The sequence below is a fragment of the Anas acuta genome, chromosome 2, assembly GCF_963932015.1.
Source record: "Anas acuta chromosome 2, bAnaAcu1.1, whole genome shotgun sequence".
NCBI lineage: Eukaryota > Metazoa > Chordata > Aves > Anseriformes > Anatidae > Anas > Anas acuta.
This window is the reverse complement of record NC_088980.1, coordinates 8,404,542-8,421,522: the sequence shown is the minus strand read 5'-3', so window position 1 is coordinate 8,421,522 and position 16,981 is coordinate 8,404,542. Positions and strand designations below refer to the sequence as shown.

At 39.0% G+C, this 16,981-nt stretch overlaps 1 protein-coding gene across 5 annotated transcripts in view; it reads right to left on the bottom strand.

Annotated features, from left to right (window-relative positions):
* DPP6 (dipeptidyl peptidase like 6) overlaps positions 1-16,981 on the bottom strand; it is a 549,348-nt gene that overhangs the window by 26,237 nt on the left and 506,130 nt on the right. For all 5 annotated transcript variants that reach the window (XM_068673426.1, XM_068673428.1, XM_068673425.1 and 2 more), the window contains exons 13-16: positions 15,331-15,438; positions 14,693-14,784; positions 13,064-13,111; positions 11,036-11,154 (exon numbers count right to left, since the gene is read on the bottom strand). In XM_068673426.1, coding sequence (XP_068529527.1) covers positions 11,036-11,154; positions 13,064-13,111; positions 14,693-14,784; positions 15,331-15,438 — 367 coding nt within the window. The remainder of the gene's footprint in view (positions 1-11,035; positions 11,155-13,063; positions 13,112-14,692; positions 14,785-15,330; positions 15,439-16,981) is intronic.

Sequence of the window (16,981 nt, the reverse complement as noted above, 5' to 3'; positions counted from 1 at the left end):
CAGCAAGGCAAGATGGGGCACAGAGAGGCACAATCGGTCAGGACTGCAGGTAGAAACCACCTTCCCCAGAGCCTGGCAGCTCTCGCTTACTGCACCTGCAGTAAGGAAAATATCTAAAACTGGCTCTCAGTCTTGGCTGGGGTCTGCAGAGCATGGCTATGCTGAAGTGTGCTGGCAGCTGGTGCTACCTCATTGGTAAAATCTGAGTATCAACCTTCCATATCTGCTTAAACCGGGACGTGCCTACTGTGCTTCTCTGTCCATAGGCTCTTGACTTAGTTAATAAAACTTCTGTCTCAGCACTAGTAGTTATTTCAGCATCTAATTAAGTCTCTTTAGACTACCTCGACGACATCATTTATTACAGTCTTCGCCAAAGGTCACCTGAAATGCCAAGTGCTGGCCCTCTTAGCAGGACCTTAGCACTTAGAAAGCTTTTACTTGAATTTCAGCAAGAAGTGCTTCAGAGATGTTTTGTCATTACCACGATGGGCAGTTTTATGATACTATTAGTCGACAGTCAACCCTCATGCTTCACAAATACTGCCAAGCAGCAGGCTTTCAACATAACTTAGTTTCAGAGGGCATTAAATACAGGCATTTTCCTTCTGTGCATTTAATGTTGGTTACCTGGGGAGGTTAAATAGGAACTTTGGCTCTTCTTTCAAAAGAAAGAACAAGGTGTTTTACCATAAAACAACATTAACTAAGCACTCCCCTTGTATTTTTGACAGGCATCCACTTTTTCTCTGTTCACATTCTTCCTAAAAGATCAGTCATAGACTTATAGATTCATTGAATATCAGAGTTGGAAGGGACCCCCAAGGATCGTCTTGTCCAGCACCTCGGTCCCCAGAGGACAACCCAAAAAAACAAACAAACAAATAGGCCCTGTGTCTGTGAGCGGTGTCCAAATGCTCTTGAACTCCTGCAGCTTGGTGCCGTGCCCACTGCCCTGGGCAGCCTGTCCCAGTGCCCGACCACCTCTGGGTGCAGAACCTTTCCCTAACCCCCAGCCTGACCCTCCCCTGTCCCAGCTCCATGCCGTCCCTTCAGGTCCTGCCGCTGTCCCCAGAGAGCAGAGCTCAGTGCCTGCCCCTCCGCTCCCTTCGTGAGGGAGCTGCAGGCTGCCATGAGGCCTCCCCTCTGCCTGCTCTGCTCGGGGCTGAGCACACCCCTCCAGACCCTTCACCATCTTTCTAGCCCTCCTTTGGACACTCTCTAATAGCATTATATCTTTCTTATACTGTGGCACCCCAAACTGCACACAGTATTTGAGGTGAGGCCACACCAGCACAGAGCACACTGGGACAATCCCTTCCCTTGCCCAGCTAGCAGTACCATGCCTGATGCACCCCAGGGTAGAGTTGTCCCTCCTGGCCCTCCTTCCATACCAACTACAAGGAGCAAACTGCACACACATACACACCCAAGGACCCTCCAAATAAAATAAGCCACAGGATGGTATTCCTGCTGCCACCTGCATGCCCTCCTCGTGGCTGTGTTGGGTCTTCCAGCTCCTAACACTTGAAGCTCTATAAAAACATATAATACAAAATTACATGCTTTAAGCCCATACTGGGTTATTATTTTTTTTCATAACTACTTTACTGCTTCTGTAAGTCAAAATTCAGTCCTTTATTCAAGAGACCGTTGAATACCAGACCTGTCTCCAAAGGCACCGAGTGTCATCGTAGTGACACAGGAGCTGGTCTGGCAGGAATCCCACACCGCAATGTGCTGAGGGGCTCCTCTACTGCACCAGGCTTCTCCAGCTCCCACCACGGCTGGTGGGATTTCAGAACACTCAGCACCTGGGAGGATTGGGCCCATGCTTATTAAGGGCTGTGATGTAATTACAGACCGGTTATTGAATTGCTATTGAGATGAAATGTTGCACGGTGCTGTGAGCTAACAGCAACTGTGTGCAACCATGCCTTGTTAGCTCTTCACTCTGGTATGATTTAATCATTTTACATGCTGTTTTTGTTATGGGAGTGCTCTCCTGCATGCTAATAGCTGAGTTTCTGCTACGAAGGTTGCTCTGCAATGAAGGGATTGAAGATTCACTGAATCTTTCAAAACCACTCTGGTATTTTATCCTTCCAGGAGCCTCTGTGCCCTTATTGTCACTGCACGTCTGAGCACCACAGTTAGTAATGGATTTTATTTTCACAATATCTCTAGGAAGTTTGAATTACAATACTTTCTTGAGTTGAAAGGAGCTTGTGGCAGAGGAGAAAATCAAACCTGTGTCTCCTAACTAGCATTTTGCAGCTTAACTTTTCAGCCCACAGTTATCAAACTCTCCAGGTATAGATAAGGACCATCAAATTAAAAAAAATATTATAAAAACCTGTTTCAAAGTATAGAAATCATAGGTGTTCACATTCAACACAGGATTTAAAGAATCCATCAGTACTCTGCAATTAAAATGATTGCTTTTTTAGGGAACAGAGAAAGCAATCCACCTACTTCACTTGCAGATGTATTTGTCTAAATATTCATTTATTTTATAGTCCATAAACAGCCAAAAGTATCCAAGGAAGAGCTATGCTATGTACTTTGATTATTATTGCACAGATTTTTATTTTTCTTTTTCTTTACATGAGAATAATGAATATTAAGATCAGTCTGGTTCTAGGAACATTATTGATGAGACCCTTATATGCCAGATTTCTGTGTGATATGTAAGGCAATGCATTAGCAATATAACTAGGTTTTATAAACCAGACATTAATTTGTGAACTTGCTTTGTGGAATGGTAGACATCTTATGTTGATTTAGGGCTCTCCTGTCATCTGCTTGTCCATAGCTACTACAAAAATCCCCATTTCCAGGTTTTCCATTGATTTGAAGGGATGGTGGGTCTGGCCCACACAGCACAGGTTAAAAGGTCTGATTAAATGAAGGAACTGAGAAAAATGTAGAAAGAGGTTCATTATTCTCCTGCCTCAAGGCATGAGCCAACCTCTTATTGCGAGAGCTGGGCAGATATGTCCCTGATGGGTACATTATTGCAAAAATCCTGAAGAGGGTAATTATGCAGCCTCCATTGATGGAGACAGGCTGTGGAGCTAGACCCACTTCTGGTCTGTTCCAGTAGCCAACGGTGCTTTTCCTTGGAGTGCTGTCTTGCAATATGAGGAAGGAAATGGGGGTCATGATACTTGGCTTGAGATGTGGCCATAGGCAAGTCACTAATTCTTGCTGTACCTCTGCTCCCCACCTGGTAAAAGCATGAAAATGATCATCTGGGGAAAGGTTGCAAAGGGCTTTATGTGTCTTTCCATAAATCAAATTAAACACTCAGCACTGTATTTATTTTACCAACAATAAAATTTCTATTGCCTCTTCCCTGTATCCTGATAAATCTCAATATAGAATTATCTGGAGACATTAAATATTAAGCTTTCCATGTTCAAAATGACAGAGCTATACAAATTGCTGCCAAAATGTCCCTGTGATGATCCCATCAACCCCTCATATTAATAAAGAAACTGAAGCAAAATGTGATTTGATTCACTCATGATGAAAGACAAAGATCATGAGCTTCCTTTCTGTAGCAAAAATAATTCAGACACTTTTATTCAGAAAGCAAGTCGCTAGCAGTAGAAGTCCCCATGATTTTGCAATGAATATTACAGAAGGAAATTTCTCAGGAGTGAAATGCCAAAACTAGCAAATTTTTGTGAAGATAGTTGATAGTTAAACATCATATATCCAGGTTTTTATGGAGTTTTCAGGCAAACACATTCCCAAAACTCAGCATTATAAACTCAACATTAAAAAAAGTGCAGATGAAACTGGCTGAATTGATAAGAAGATGTGGAAAATAAAATGCTATTTTGTTGGAGTGAAATTCATCAATAAATCCAAGTGCTTTATCGATTTAATTTAGCTTCTCTTTGGGGCATATACAAGCCTGGCTGAATCAGCTGGTAATCCCGTGAGAAAAAAAAATACTACAAGATTTTCCAAAATAAATGTACTCAAAAAAGACAATGTGTTTACACAGAGATGACATCTAAGAATAGGCACAATACTAGAAACAGCACACAGGATTTTATGTTTATTTACATTTTAAAAAAAATCTTATTTTTTAAATCCTTGGACTGAACTATAGAAGTGGTAAGAGTGCTGGATGCTGGCATTTTAGAGGATGTTCCCACCCAGCTGGCTGCTGGCTGAGCTTATCTCACACTGCACAGTGCTCGGCTATGCAGCACACAAGGCAGCATCCATTATCCAGTTTTCCCACTTTTCTTGCCACCTCCATCCTCCTTTAAAAGTTGTTTTCCATGGGAGTGCTGGGTTTTAGTAAAGAGCCACATTATTAATGCAGGAGAGGTGATAGTGGTAGTTACTAGTTTTAACATGATTGTACAAATCAAGGGTGTGAACCCCCTTCCAAATCCTGGCCCTGACAAACATAAAAGCTACGCTGATGAATTCTTTTTAAGCAGCCCTCATTGCAAATGAATGCTTTCACTGAATGTATTTTTTAACTTAGCCCCTTTTTACCTTAAAAAGATTTCTGTGTGTATGGTGTTGCTCAGAAATATAACATTTTGGACTTGTGCCATCCATGTGGGCAGGAGCTTGTGCTGTGACCACATGAGTGGACAGAAAAAGGGATTTGTAAAATGGTTCCACAACATGGTTTTAGACCTCTTCATACTGGAAGGCCAAGCCTTGCTAAAACATTGTCTGGATTATTCAGGGTTAAAATATGATTAAAACTGATATGAGGACAGCCTTCCACAAAGCAGAGCTAGATGATTTGATGCAACTTAGTAGTGAAAGTCTTTTTGACTCCAAAAATAATTAGGAAAATATAAGAACAATAAATGCTCATTTTAATGCTCAGGATAAACTTAATAGGTGGAAGTAGCAGACAATGCTACCAAGTGCTCACATGTTCAGATGATGTTTCCATATCCCTCCAAGAGGGAGAAAGAAGATAATTCAGTTCTCAAGAAACATTTTAAGGAGATGAGAAGTTTATAGCTACATGCTGCCTCTGTAAATAATAAACTTGCAGCACTCATCTTTAAAATTCAAAGCTACAATGACAGGACAAGTTATATGTACAATAATATGAGGAATTTGACTCAGATTATCATTAAATTGGTTGCATTGCTTCTTTATTAGTGTGAATCACTCTCTCAAAGGAGATCCTTTACAACATTTTCCTACACAGTGCTTTTGTACTCCTTGCTCTGTTTATGGGACTGAACCAGGATGTTATCTGGCAGAACCAAAGAGCTATAAATCTCATTTTTTATGATTAACCCAGCCTACAGGCATCATTCAGCACTGCAGGACCAGGAGTGTACTTACAGTGCTATTGGCATTGTGGCTGCTGGCTCAGAGGACATACCTGGTGAAAAGCAGACTTATACCCAGATAAATCTCTTTCCCGTTGGTTCTTTAGGCATATTATCAAGCACAGCTCAGTTACAACATATCATTTTTCTCTACAGCTACAAAACTGACTTATAGAAAAGGCAGAAATGACTTTGTTCCTGCCACCTGTGATTACTGATCTACAGCATCTAGGCTGAGCTACTGATAACTGCATTACTAGAGAGGACTTTGAAATCAGGTGATAGTACTTCAACATTTTTGTTAGAAAAGCCTACTTTCGTTTCTCCAAAGAGAGAGACAGCTTTAACATCATTTCACCTGTACACACCAGTCAACTATAAACAAAAAGAATCCAACAAAAAAGAATCTTCAAAGAGCTTGGATAAACCATAGTGATTTTAATTTGTTTTGAACCAGAACAATCTTACTATTTCTGGAGAAATAGAAAGGACTTGAGACCTATAAGAAAAAATAGCTTTCCCTGTTCTAAGATACATTGTCCTCTCTTTTCAAAGAGAAAGATGATTTTTTTTTTTTTTTTTTCCCAAATTGGTCAATAGACAAATTGATAACACAGTGCAGTGGCAAAGGCACTTCTGTATCACCAGCAGCCATGCTGAGCATGAGGCAATAGTTTCCTCTTAGTCCTTATTATAGTCCCCTCCCCTCTGCATAACTACTAATTTTCTTTGTGTCATCCTTAAAAAAATGATTAATCCCTTCCTGATAATGCATGATTATGGAGAACTTTAATTATCAGGCTGGTAGAAATTCCATGAACAGCACACACCCTATCATTTTCATCACATATTAAATGGCATTAATTGCAGTAATGTATGCATGGGTTAGAAGACTTCCTCACCATTCCTCTCATCTCAAAGCTAGTAGGCATTAACCCTTTGTGGGGAACCTCATGGCTCCCCAAAGGCATAGAGCTGGCCAAGATTAGCTTAAGGCTAGAGTTGATGGCGACTGACCAGCTGACTCAGAGGAAGATATGATGCAGCTGCCTGAAATAGCAGGGACTTGAACTCCAGGATCTGGAAAATCTTTGTCAATTCCATGTGTTCAAGCCAAATCTCAGCAACTTCAAACACACTTTTTATGAGAGTGAAGACACTGGAACCAAACCTGATACACAGAGTGTCAGAGTACAAGGTAGCCTGCAATAAAAGCGGTTGTCCATCCTTTCTTCCTCCATGAATGACTTTGTTAACACTCAGGTTTTAATAGTGTTGGTAAGTAACTCTGGGGAGCAAGGGAAGGAGTCACTGAAGATGAAGAACATCTATTTAAAATGGAAACAATAAAACATTACAGAACTGACTACAGTTATTGTCTTGATAAGGTTTCATTCTTGCAAAGGAGGAGCAATCACCTAAAAATGTTTTTTAGTGCATTACTGTCTCAGTGTCTTTCAGCTCTGCACTTTATATATCTGAACACCACTAAATAAACAGGAAAATGTTGCTTTCCACAGCCAAAACTTGTCATTTCTTGCCTTTTTGTCTATACAATTGAATTTTACATTGTATTCCAGATGAGAAAAATCCATCCTCAATTAAATTTAAGTATAAGGTAGCAAAACACTTCCATCCAGATTTTCATTCTCTTTATCTTAAAGGGAATCAGTGGCAGAGCCTATGCTGGTTTATGATAGGAGACAGAAGTGTAAGCCCATATTTTGTGATGAAGGTGACAGTAGGAGTGACCTTGCTCCAGTACATATTGCTTTTTCCACAGTGTCTCAACAAGATAATCTAAGAGCAGTCTGCAAAGCATCATGCTTCCTTAGATCCTACCACAGTAATTCAATCATGAGCATATAAAATTAGATGAAAAATAAGGTAACTAGCCTTCTGGGACTGAGTGATTGCAATAAATGTTGCCTATTGACAGTAAGCATTACATTGTCCTCTTGAAAGAGAGGTTACCGTTTATTATAGCGAACTTCTCTCATTTCAGCCTGTGCTGCATAGCACTGCTGTTAAGGACAGCAAAAAGTCCTTCAAGACAATTATATCCTGCCTCTAAGGTACTGAAATTGTGAGTAGAAATCTTCCAGCTCTTTACCTTTGGGTTCAAATGAGCAATGCCAGACTTCTTGTCAGACTTTTTTTTTTTCTTTTTTCTTTTTTTCTTTTTCTTAATAGCTATATGTTTTCCCTTTCCAGTGCCTTTCACTTAATCAAACCTTACAAAGCTTAACATCCATTTCAGAGAGGTTACTCTGAGCCACAGTTGTGTCTGCATCTCTAAACACAGTGAAGTTGGCAACTGAAGATTGCAAAGTGAGTTCTTAAAAGGGTTAGAGAGAAACTGAGGTATGGCGGAGGTTAGTCTCTAACAGTCAATGCAGAAATGGTTTTCAAGCCATTGAAAACTTCATATAAATATTTGGCCATTAAATTGTCCTATGGACATCTGAGAAAATATGAATTCTCAAAATATTACAGGGTTGGTCAAAATAAAAATATTAAGTTTAGCTAAGTTCAAAGGTACATATAAATCTGACACTAGCATGGTTACTGCTACAAACACACATTTGTGTAGCCAGTTACAGAGTACATGTATACATCAAGATCCATGCTGTGGGTGCTTTTTTATAGTTTAGATGGAGGAGAAAGCACCAAACCGCATTAGGTATGGTTTGCCACTGCTTGGATAGTAGCACTGACTTCAGGTGTGAGCAGCCTGAGAAGCAATGGAGAAGGAAGTCTCCTGTTAGTGGATTCAAGTGACTCTCCATTAAACTGCAACACCTGTATAATAAGTTTTTGTATCTTATAAACATGAACCAAACTTCCTGGGAAGCATCTAATATGAATTCAGCCTATGTCAGGGTGTTCAAAATTCTCCATTTGACTCCAAGAGCCTGATGCACATGATACATTAAGACATCCACCCTCCATTCCCTGCATATTCAGCATAGCCATCGAAGTCTGAGGGAATGATTATTTTGTCCAGAAATCTGCATTTCACACAGAAGCAATGATTCCCCTTTCCATACCCACTTTGGCTATAACAGGAGCCAAAGGGAGTTGACTCTGCTGTAGATGCGAACACAACAGACACCTGATGTTAAATGGGTCCTGCACAAAATGTTCTAAAAAGAAACATACCAGCAAACTTCTTGAAAGTAAAGAACTTTAAAAAATACAACTCTCATTTATGTAAGAAAGGAAACTACCAAATTTAGTGGACTTTTATAAAATAATTGAAAAAGGAAATCTTGCCAGGATTTCTGTATTTCTCATGCACACTCATTTTGCAAAGGTATTTGAATGGAGATATTGACAGTAGTTTCAAGGTTCAAGCTGTGATGCATTTGCAGTGTGTGGAGAGTACAGTTTGACAATTTAGTCCTGTTTAATTAAAATTCAGACAAAGATATGTTCAGCAGATGTAAACAGATTTAACACTAACGACCTGATAATGGGGGTATTGTTTGCAGCATCTGAGGATCTGGCCCACAGTTTGTTATACAAAATGATTATCTTGTGCATCTGGATTAATGTACACCCTAATAAATTTCATTAATCTCTTCAGGTAACACTTCATTTTTTATTTTTTTTTGTAAATGAGATATAATACAATACAAACATATCTCCAATGGTCAATAAGATCCTTTAGAAAATTTAATATTGGTATTCGCAAATACTTCAATTTATGGCAAAGCAATTATCTTGGTGTGATGGAGATCTGTTTCTATGAGCTATTGACAGCTTTTCTTGAAATGAATACAAGAATAACAATGCACAGGGCTTTTCTTGTCAAGAGACAAACGTCATAAATACAGTAACGTTCACTACATTACTGAATATTTAGTGGGAAATTACACTTTCTGCATATGTCTGCCACATACGGTCATAGATTTTCAGATAGTCCATTAAGATAATTACCCGTTGTACTGCCAGTGTTACTTAACTCCGTTGTATCGCCATGTATTTTTTAGTCTACTTATAAATGTCTTCAAAAATACAGTCTATGTTTCCTTCTTGGGACAAAACACATTCTAAGAAATGTATAGACATTTTGGTTGGTATGTACTGGGTTTATGTGGCCAGGTTCTGGTAGCAGGGGGCCTGCAGGGTATGAGGAGAGCCCAGCAGCTGCCCCATGGCAGATCAGAGCCAAATCCATCTGGCCTGAGCCAAGCCACGACTGATGCTTGTTGGGCCTCTGGGAGAGCAGATTTAAGACAAAAAAACTGCTGTGCTACAGCAGCTGAGAAGAGTGAGAAGTAAGAGAGCCAGTCCTGCAGCCCCCTACGTGAGAGCAGCAGGAGGGCAGGAGGTGCTCCAGGCACACAGCAGCAGTTCCCCTGCGGCCTGTGGAGAGGCCCCTGGTGGAGCAGGCTGTCCCCCTGCAGCCCATGGGTCCCACATGGAGCAGATCTCCACGCTGCAGCCCCCCCGTGGGTGGAGGAGCCCCCGGTGGAGCAGGTGGATGTGGCCTGGAGGAGTCTGTGGACCATGGAGAGGAGCCCACACATAAGCAGGGGGTCTGGCTCTTTATCATGATTATCCTGGTTGTTTCCCATGTTGCCATCTCATATACCTCTTCTTTATCATTGGTGTGCTCCACAGTTGCTGACACCAGTGAATATTTGCTATTCAAAGCAGGTGAATAGCAAATGCACCACCTGACTGCTCTACAACAGCATACACAACAGCTACTGTTCTTTATATTATATACATATTTACTTTTTCCTGAACTGCTGAAAATCAGACCTTTCTTGCTGGCATGCTGCTTTGCCAGACTTTTTTAGGGGTGTGCAGCCATTTGAGATACTTCATTCATGGCATTGGGCAACCAGTAAAAACAATGCTTACCCATACAGGCATGGGAGCTGCAATCCAGTTCTGTGTGTATGCACAGTGTGGGTAATTTAGGATAACTAAGCAGAATTAAATCACATAAGATCAAATGTTACGGAGTTCTTCATTGATTCTTAACAGAGCTGGAGAAAGCTGGCTTTTAAAACTCTTTTCCAGAAATGTCCTGTAAGGTGTTTTCAAATCAGGAAACCTCTGTTGGGCCTGTAGATTATTTCAAGCTAAGGGAAATGCAAGATGAATGAGCAGCGAAACAACAGATACTCTATCCTCACCCACCAAGCACATTGTCCATTAGATACTTTTCTGCAAGCTGAGTTTTATTGGCAAACTGTCTTTTGACGGCAACCTATCAACTTTGAAATCCCCCAGTTCACAGTACTGGTGTAAGGAAATCTTTGCAATCAAATCAGCAGAGTTAATGCATTTGGAACTTAGTTCCAGTCACCCATGGTTAATCCCACCTTGCTGTTTTTTTCCTCTCATAAATTTACTGATGTTTATCTCTCCCCTAGGTTTTGCTCCTATTTTAATTTGAGGATGCTTCGACTGGCTAAAGGAACTTGTCTCTGTCTTCAATAGTAAGATGTGCACAGAAGCAGGTTGCACATGTGTTTTATAGTTCAAAAAACCAAGCCAATCAACCAATCACCACCAAAAACAACACACAAAAGAAAAAAAAAAATGAGTAAAGCTTTACAAGTGAAGTGACAGAGATATTTAAGGCCTATCTTTCAAAACTGCCCACAGGTTCAGAGGATATCTAAGACATCCATGCCTAAATCCTATCCTTAGACACAATAGTCACAAAAACAAAACCAACATACCTTCACATGTCAGTAAGAAGTATTCCAGGTTGTGACTGAATGATGCGCTGAAGTATGTACAGTTTTCAATCAGATCACAAGACAGACACTGCCTGTTGAAGTTCCCATTTGTGCTTGCGCTGAAAAAGTTAATACAAGTCCATGAAGGTCACTGAGCAAATGTTATCTGGAAGCAACATTACTTGAACCTCACTGTACTGTGGAACAAGAACATAAATATAATGTGCTCAACATTAGCAAGAGACAAAGCATTTCCATTTGGTTGAGTTTAAACAGCAGTAATGGCTTTTTTTTTTTTTTTTTTTTTTTTTTCCTGAATGGACAATATATAAGCAGATACTGATATCTTTCTTTGCAAGGTCAGATGGTTATGTAGGATGTTACAGTTTTTAAAATAAAATCATAGTTGCAATTCCACAAGAGGAAGTTATGATTTAGTGAATGAAAGCATGAAATAAAGGAGTAGTGTTTCTATACCAATTTATATTATAGGAGACAATAAAGGACTGGAATTGCTTTCTTTAAGTTTCTAACTGGTTGCCTCACTGGTTTGATTTGGTAACAGCTGTCTCTGAGGCTAAAGGTATTTTCAGGAATTCGAACAATTGATGTTACAATGTCCAAATAGAAAGAAAAGATTGTGTTTAGGGGTCTATTTTGAAGATGATAATATGGTTTGTCCATATTTTCAGAAGCATTTTGTAAGAACCTACTGTAGATTGAAGAACGAATAACTGATTATTAACACATATTAATAAATGAAATTTTGCAGTGTTATGGCATATTGCAGCTTCATGGTACTTCAAGAGTATTAATTAATATATCTTCCAAGTATTGCAGTGAAGTAGATGAGTGGTTTTGCTAGCATTTCAAGGTGAAAAGGGATGAGGCTGAGCAACCTATTTAGGGCCACCAAAGACTCAACTGAGCAGCCCTTGGGATCTTGTTTAGGCTGAGATCATGTTTCAGACTACCCAATTCAGGAAATCAAATGAGGCCAATGTCACTATGTAATCAACATAAAGTTGAGGACATTCACATTTTGGGCATCTTTTTCGCTGTTATCAGTATGGAGGTTAGTGAGGTTTTCTGAGCAACTGTGCCTGGACTCAGCTTTTAAGTGACTTTTTTTTTTTTTTTTTCCCATCTGCTGATAAAAATTAATAGTCAATATGGATTTGATTTTTTTCTTCCCCATTTTCTATTCTTCAAGAAAATAAATACTGACCTGAACTACTCTTAAAAATATGTAATGCAGCAAACAGGAAAACATAATTAAAAAGAAAAAAATGATTAAATTGTAGATAATATAGTTCGCTCTAGTTTTCTCCCCACTAAGGGAAAAAAGTTATGAAATCATGTTAGAGAATGAAAATGTACTGGCAGTCTTTTATAAAATGATGCTATCACCAGCCCTGTCCTTCATTACAAACACTGAGAAGAAAAATAGAAGAAAATAATGATTCCAGAATGGTTATTTCAGAGCTTGGTTTTCCTCCTTTTTATAATCTATTCCCACAATACTTTGTGATAGCTACATTACAATAGCTTACTATAAACTAACCTTTTATTCATTGTACAGTTACTGAGAATACTAAAGTTACCTAGAATTACTGAAAGAAAACACCTTTGTAAACATAACATATTGCTTTTTCTTTTCAATCTCCTGAGCAGGTGAAGTGCTGTTGAACTTTGAAGAAAAGTCTGGAAGTATAGAAACAGTTTATACTCTTAGTTTACGTAACTCTGAATTCTTTCAAACACTAAGTAGTTTTGTTGGAAAGTTTTGTAATAGGTTATCAATCTTGGGATTAATTTGAAATTTGCAATAAAATGAAAAAATTGCTAAATTTCAAACATTTCCAAATCTCCCACATTTTGTTCGCTAGTGTTATGCTCGTCTGTCTGGGTGTTGCAATGTCGTTAAAAGAAACAGATAAGTAATTGTTTTTACTGCAATCTTTTATGTAATGATTCATGTAAGACTGAAAAGAGAAATTCTGCATTTGACTTTAGTAAAGTACAGACCTGTACAAATGTCTCCTTCTTGGCAAATCTTCTGTGCTGTGGAAATAACTAAGAAAGAAAAAAAAAAAAAAAAAGATAATTGAATTCTCAGGAGGACACTTACAAATATCTTATACAATAGCATCTTAATTCACATAGCTATTTGCTTGATCTTGTAAAAGCAAGGAAATTTTAAACTGAAATTAGAAAAACATACAGAGGAACATGTCACTGAGCCAGCTCAAACAAGTACTTGGTAGGATGCAATTAAAAAGTTTGGGTCCTGGACTACGCATACCAGTGGGTCAAAACGGTTCAAGTGCTGAAGATAACGACCTTCACATTTTCACATCAAGCTCTATGGTGCAGAATTACCTTTTAACAGCTTTTCTTTTCCTCTAGAACCATTTTTACTTTATTTTTAATTCTTTGCATGTTTAGCTAACCAGGGGCTTACGTGAAACGTATGGAAATGTCCCCTCTGAAAAAGGGAGTTGAACTTGCAGGGAAGGCAACATAAATGAAGAATGCTTCATTGCCCAAGTTTTATGCTGAGAATGTGGTGATCTGTTCTCCCAGCTAAAGAGTGAAAGCCCTGTTCTGCAGTAACACTGAGGCAGTTTTTCTTGACCTTGAACCTCCTGATACTGCTGGAGGTGAACAACCTCAGGGTCCAGAATGATGCCTCAGATGCATTTCATGTGAATAGTGACAGCCCACAGGAGCAGACATAGTGGACATAGTGTCTGTGGGGTGAATAGCATGTCAGACAGGTATTCAGCCCTGCTGTCCTCTTTCCAATAAGCTGCATTTACCTAAATGTAAATTCTGGTTGCACAAATAGTGCATGGTATTTTCTGTTTGACTGGTAAGTGAAAATGCAAGCAAGAGGTTTGGTGCTTCTCATCTCTTCCAAGTGCTAATAACCTTTTTCTCTTATTGAAGTTATTGCTAATTGAGGGTATTCAGCACCCTGAAGGAGCATTATGCTCTGATCATTCAAAGTTTGTCATATTCCAGAGACTTAGACATTTCAGTGACCTTAAGAAACTGGGAGTTCAATCTTGTATCTAATGGGTCTTTGCATACAAAGGACCCAATATGGTGTTTGATTCCAGAAAAACTTCAAACGTTTTAATGTATTTTCATGAAATCTGGCTTAATTTTTTTTAAAAAAACAAACAAACAAACAAACAAACAAACAAATAATTTATTTTACTAGCATAAAGAATGTGACTTTTTTATTATTATTATTCTATTTTTTTTCTATTAAATTGCTATTTTTGAAGGTCAATAAAGGATTCTTTGTAAAACTGACTATCTAGGAAGTCAATGAAGATAGTCATCTTTCCTTCAGAGTTTAACATCTGAAGTCACTGCAGGAGAAAGCATTTTACTATAGAAATATATGCTACATTTATAGTCACAGAAAGGGAGGTTTGAACTGTATATAGAAAATCAAACAAAGACAAGCTATATGAAATGGTGTAGGAAGTTAAACTAAAACAGAGGCAGAAACAGAGGTGTCTGTCTTATCCCCATTTCCTTGAGCTCATACATGTCAGGTGCATATACAACATTACTGTAAGTAACCCCATAGCCCAGTGCTAAGCAGTGGATGACTGATCTGTCAGACCAAAGTTTACTTACATTTTATGCCTCTTTTCATCATATGCCAATATCTTTGTCACATCCCAGTCACCAGATGTAATAGACTGTAAGTTATCACTGCTGCTGTTGGGCTGCCAAAAATAAAAGAGAATTTGATTTCTTTATTCTTAAAAGAAGATATCTGAGCAAAGCTTCTCTTTGTATTTCTGTTCTGAGAAAGGGAACTCTCTAAACTCCATTACCTGTTCAAAACAAACCATGCACCTGCAATTTCCACACTTTACCTCCCTCTCATATTTCTGTGAATAGACAGGTATAGAAATAACACAGTGAAAATCATCTTAACTCCACTGAAGATAATGGGATAAATTCAATACAGAGCAGCTTCAAACCCGTTTCTCTAATCCAGTGTGTCCACAAGCTTCAGATTAATCCTTTCTGGCAGTGTAGGGATTTACTTATTTATGTACAACTAAGAAGGTATTAAAAAAAACCACAAATGCAACAAAACAAATGAACAAAAAACAACAATGAAAAAATATTGTTTGAAAAGAGATAGTCGATAGACTTTTTCCTTCTAAGTATATGATTCAGAAATTCATGTTATCTTGTGCCTGTTAAACCATCACTGAATGCTTTCCTTTATTCACAAGATTCTATGCTTGCACCTTCCCTACCTGTGACGATGACATAGCGATGTGGTAGAACTTTCCACGTCCTCCCTGAGGAATAGCTCGCACAAAGAAAAACTTCCGACCATCCTTGGAGAAAATCGGCTCTTCGTTCTGCAAACAACAAAATTAAGCATTGTGTTCCCATTAAATTACAGTATGTAAAATTGATCCGTGCTGCAAAACCCTGTGAAATTAATTTACAGCAAAGTACAGAGTGCCCTTTAACAGCAACCTGAGGTGAGCAAAAAAACAACTAAAAACTGGAGAAAGTTTTGATAAATAGTATACTTCTGAGCTGCTGGGGAAGCTGACACCTTTCATCTGGGGAAGTCAAGGAGTCAGGCAGTAAGGAGAGTCCCTTTGCTATACGGTCACCTCCCATTTGTAAAGCAAAAAGTGCACATCTACAGCCGACTGCTTGGGGCAGTTGGAATTGAGCCTTTATAAATGACTTGAAGCTTGTTGTCATGAGCATGACAAACCCTGTGTACTCTGCTGGAAGAACCAATCTATTTCTGTCCTCAAAGAAACCCAACTAGCAACATCCTTCAGCATCTCACTGCTGTCTTTTCCTGCCCTCTTACAAACCTTTATTTCACCAAATTATTTATGAGAAGGAGGATATCTTGCAAAACCGTCTCTGACTCAGAGCTCCCAGGTGAACGCGGTGAATGGCCTTTATTTGGTTACTAGTATGTTCAACTAGAGATAGAAGGGACTCAGTGCAAGGCAATCAAACAACACATATGGCAAGTAATTGCTGCATGGAAGTGTCTTTGTTTTTCTTTTTGTACAGGAACCCCAAGGCATATGGGAAGTCTCCTCTGCAGGAGATGGTTGAACAATAGATTACAAGGGGAAGCAGAAGGATGGTCCATATGGTGTGACACAGTAGGTCTGTGTCAAAGGAACTGGCTAGCTTAATGTCCTCTGTATGTTCAATGGCTGGGACAAAAACACGAGTGAACCTCTGCTGAATGCTCCTTTGATACCAGGCTTTCCTGGTGACCAGCTGAGCCCTGCGTGCCCTGACCCAGCTTTATGTCTCCTTCTTCTCCAAGGGAGGGCAACAGGGACACTAGCTGAATCTCTTCTGGGTCCCCCTCTGGTTCAATATTTATCCAACACCCCCACTTTCTGCTAGACACAGGTTCAGGTACCACACTGAGCCAGCAAGAACTTCCCTGCACAGGGAGACTTATGGTTAATGCAAATGCACACAGCAAAAGGAGAAACATTTTTATTTCTCATAAACTAGCACATTATTCTTACTGTGTTTTCCTTTGCTACCATTTCTTCACTGATTAATTCTTTTCCACTCTTTATTGTTTTTTATCAACACTATGCTAGGTGTTCAAACTATTTGTTTTTCCTTTTATTTTTTTCTTGTTTAGGTTTTCAGTATATTTTAAATTATTCCCATTTACAGGTTGTTGCAGTTGCATGAAATAATGGTTTCATTTGTTTATGACATTGTTTGGAAACTCGAAACACAAAACTCTACATTATTTCCAAATGTCATTCATGACAGGAGAACTTGAAAAATAACTCTGATAACATGAGCAAAACTGCTGCTCCACCAACTTTCCTTTACAGAGGTAAATAGCAGTGAGCTCATCCTACTTTTCTATATCTGTGCCTCCTGCATTATGTA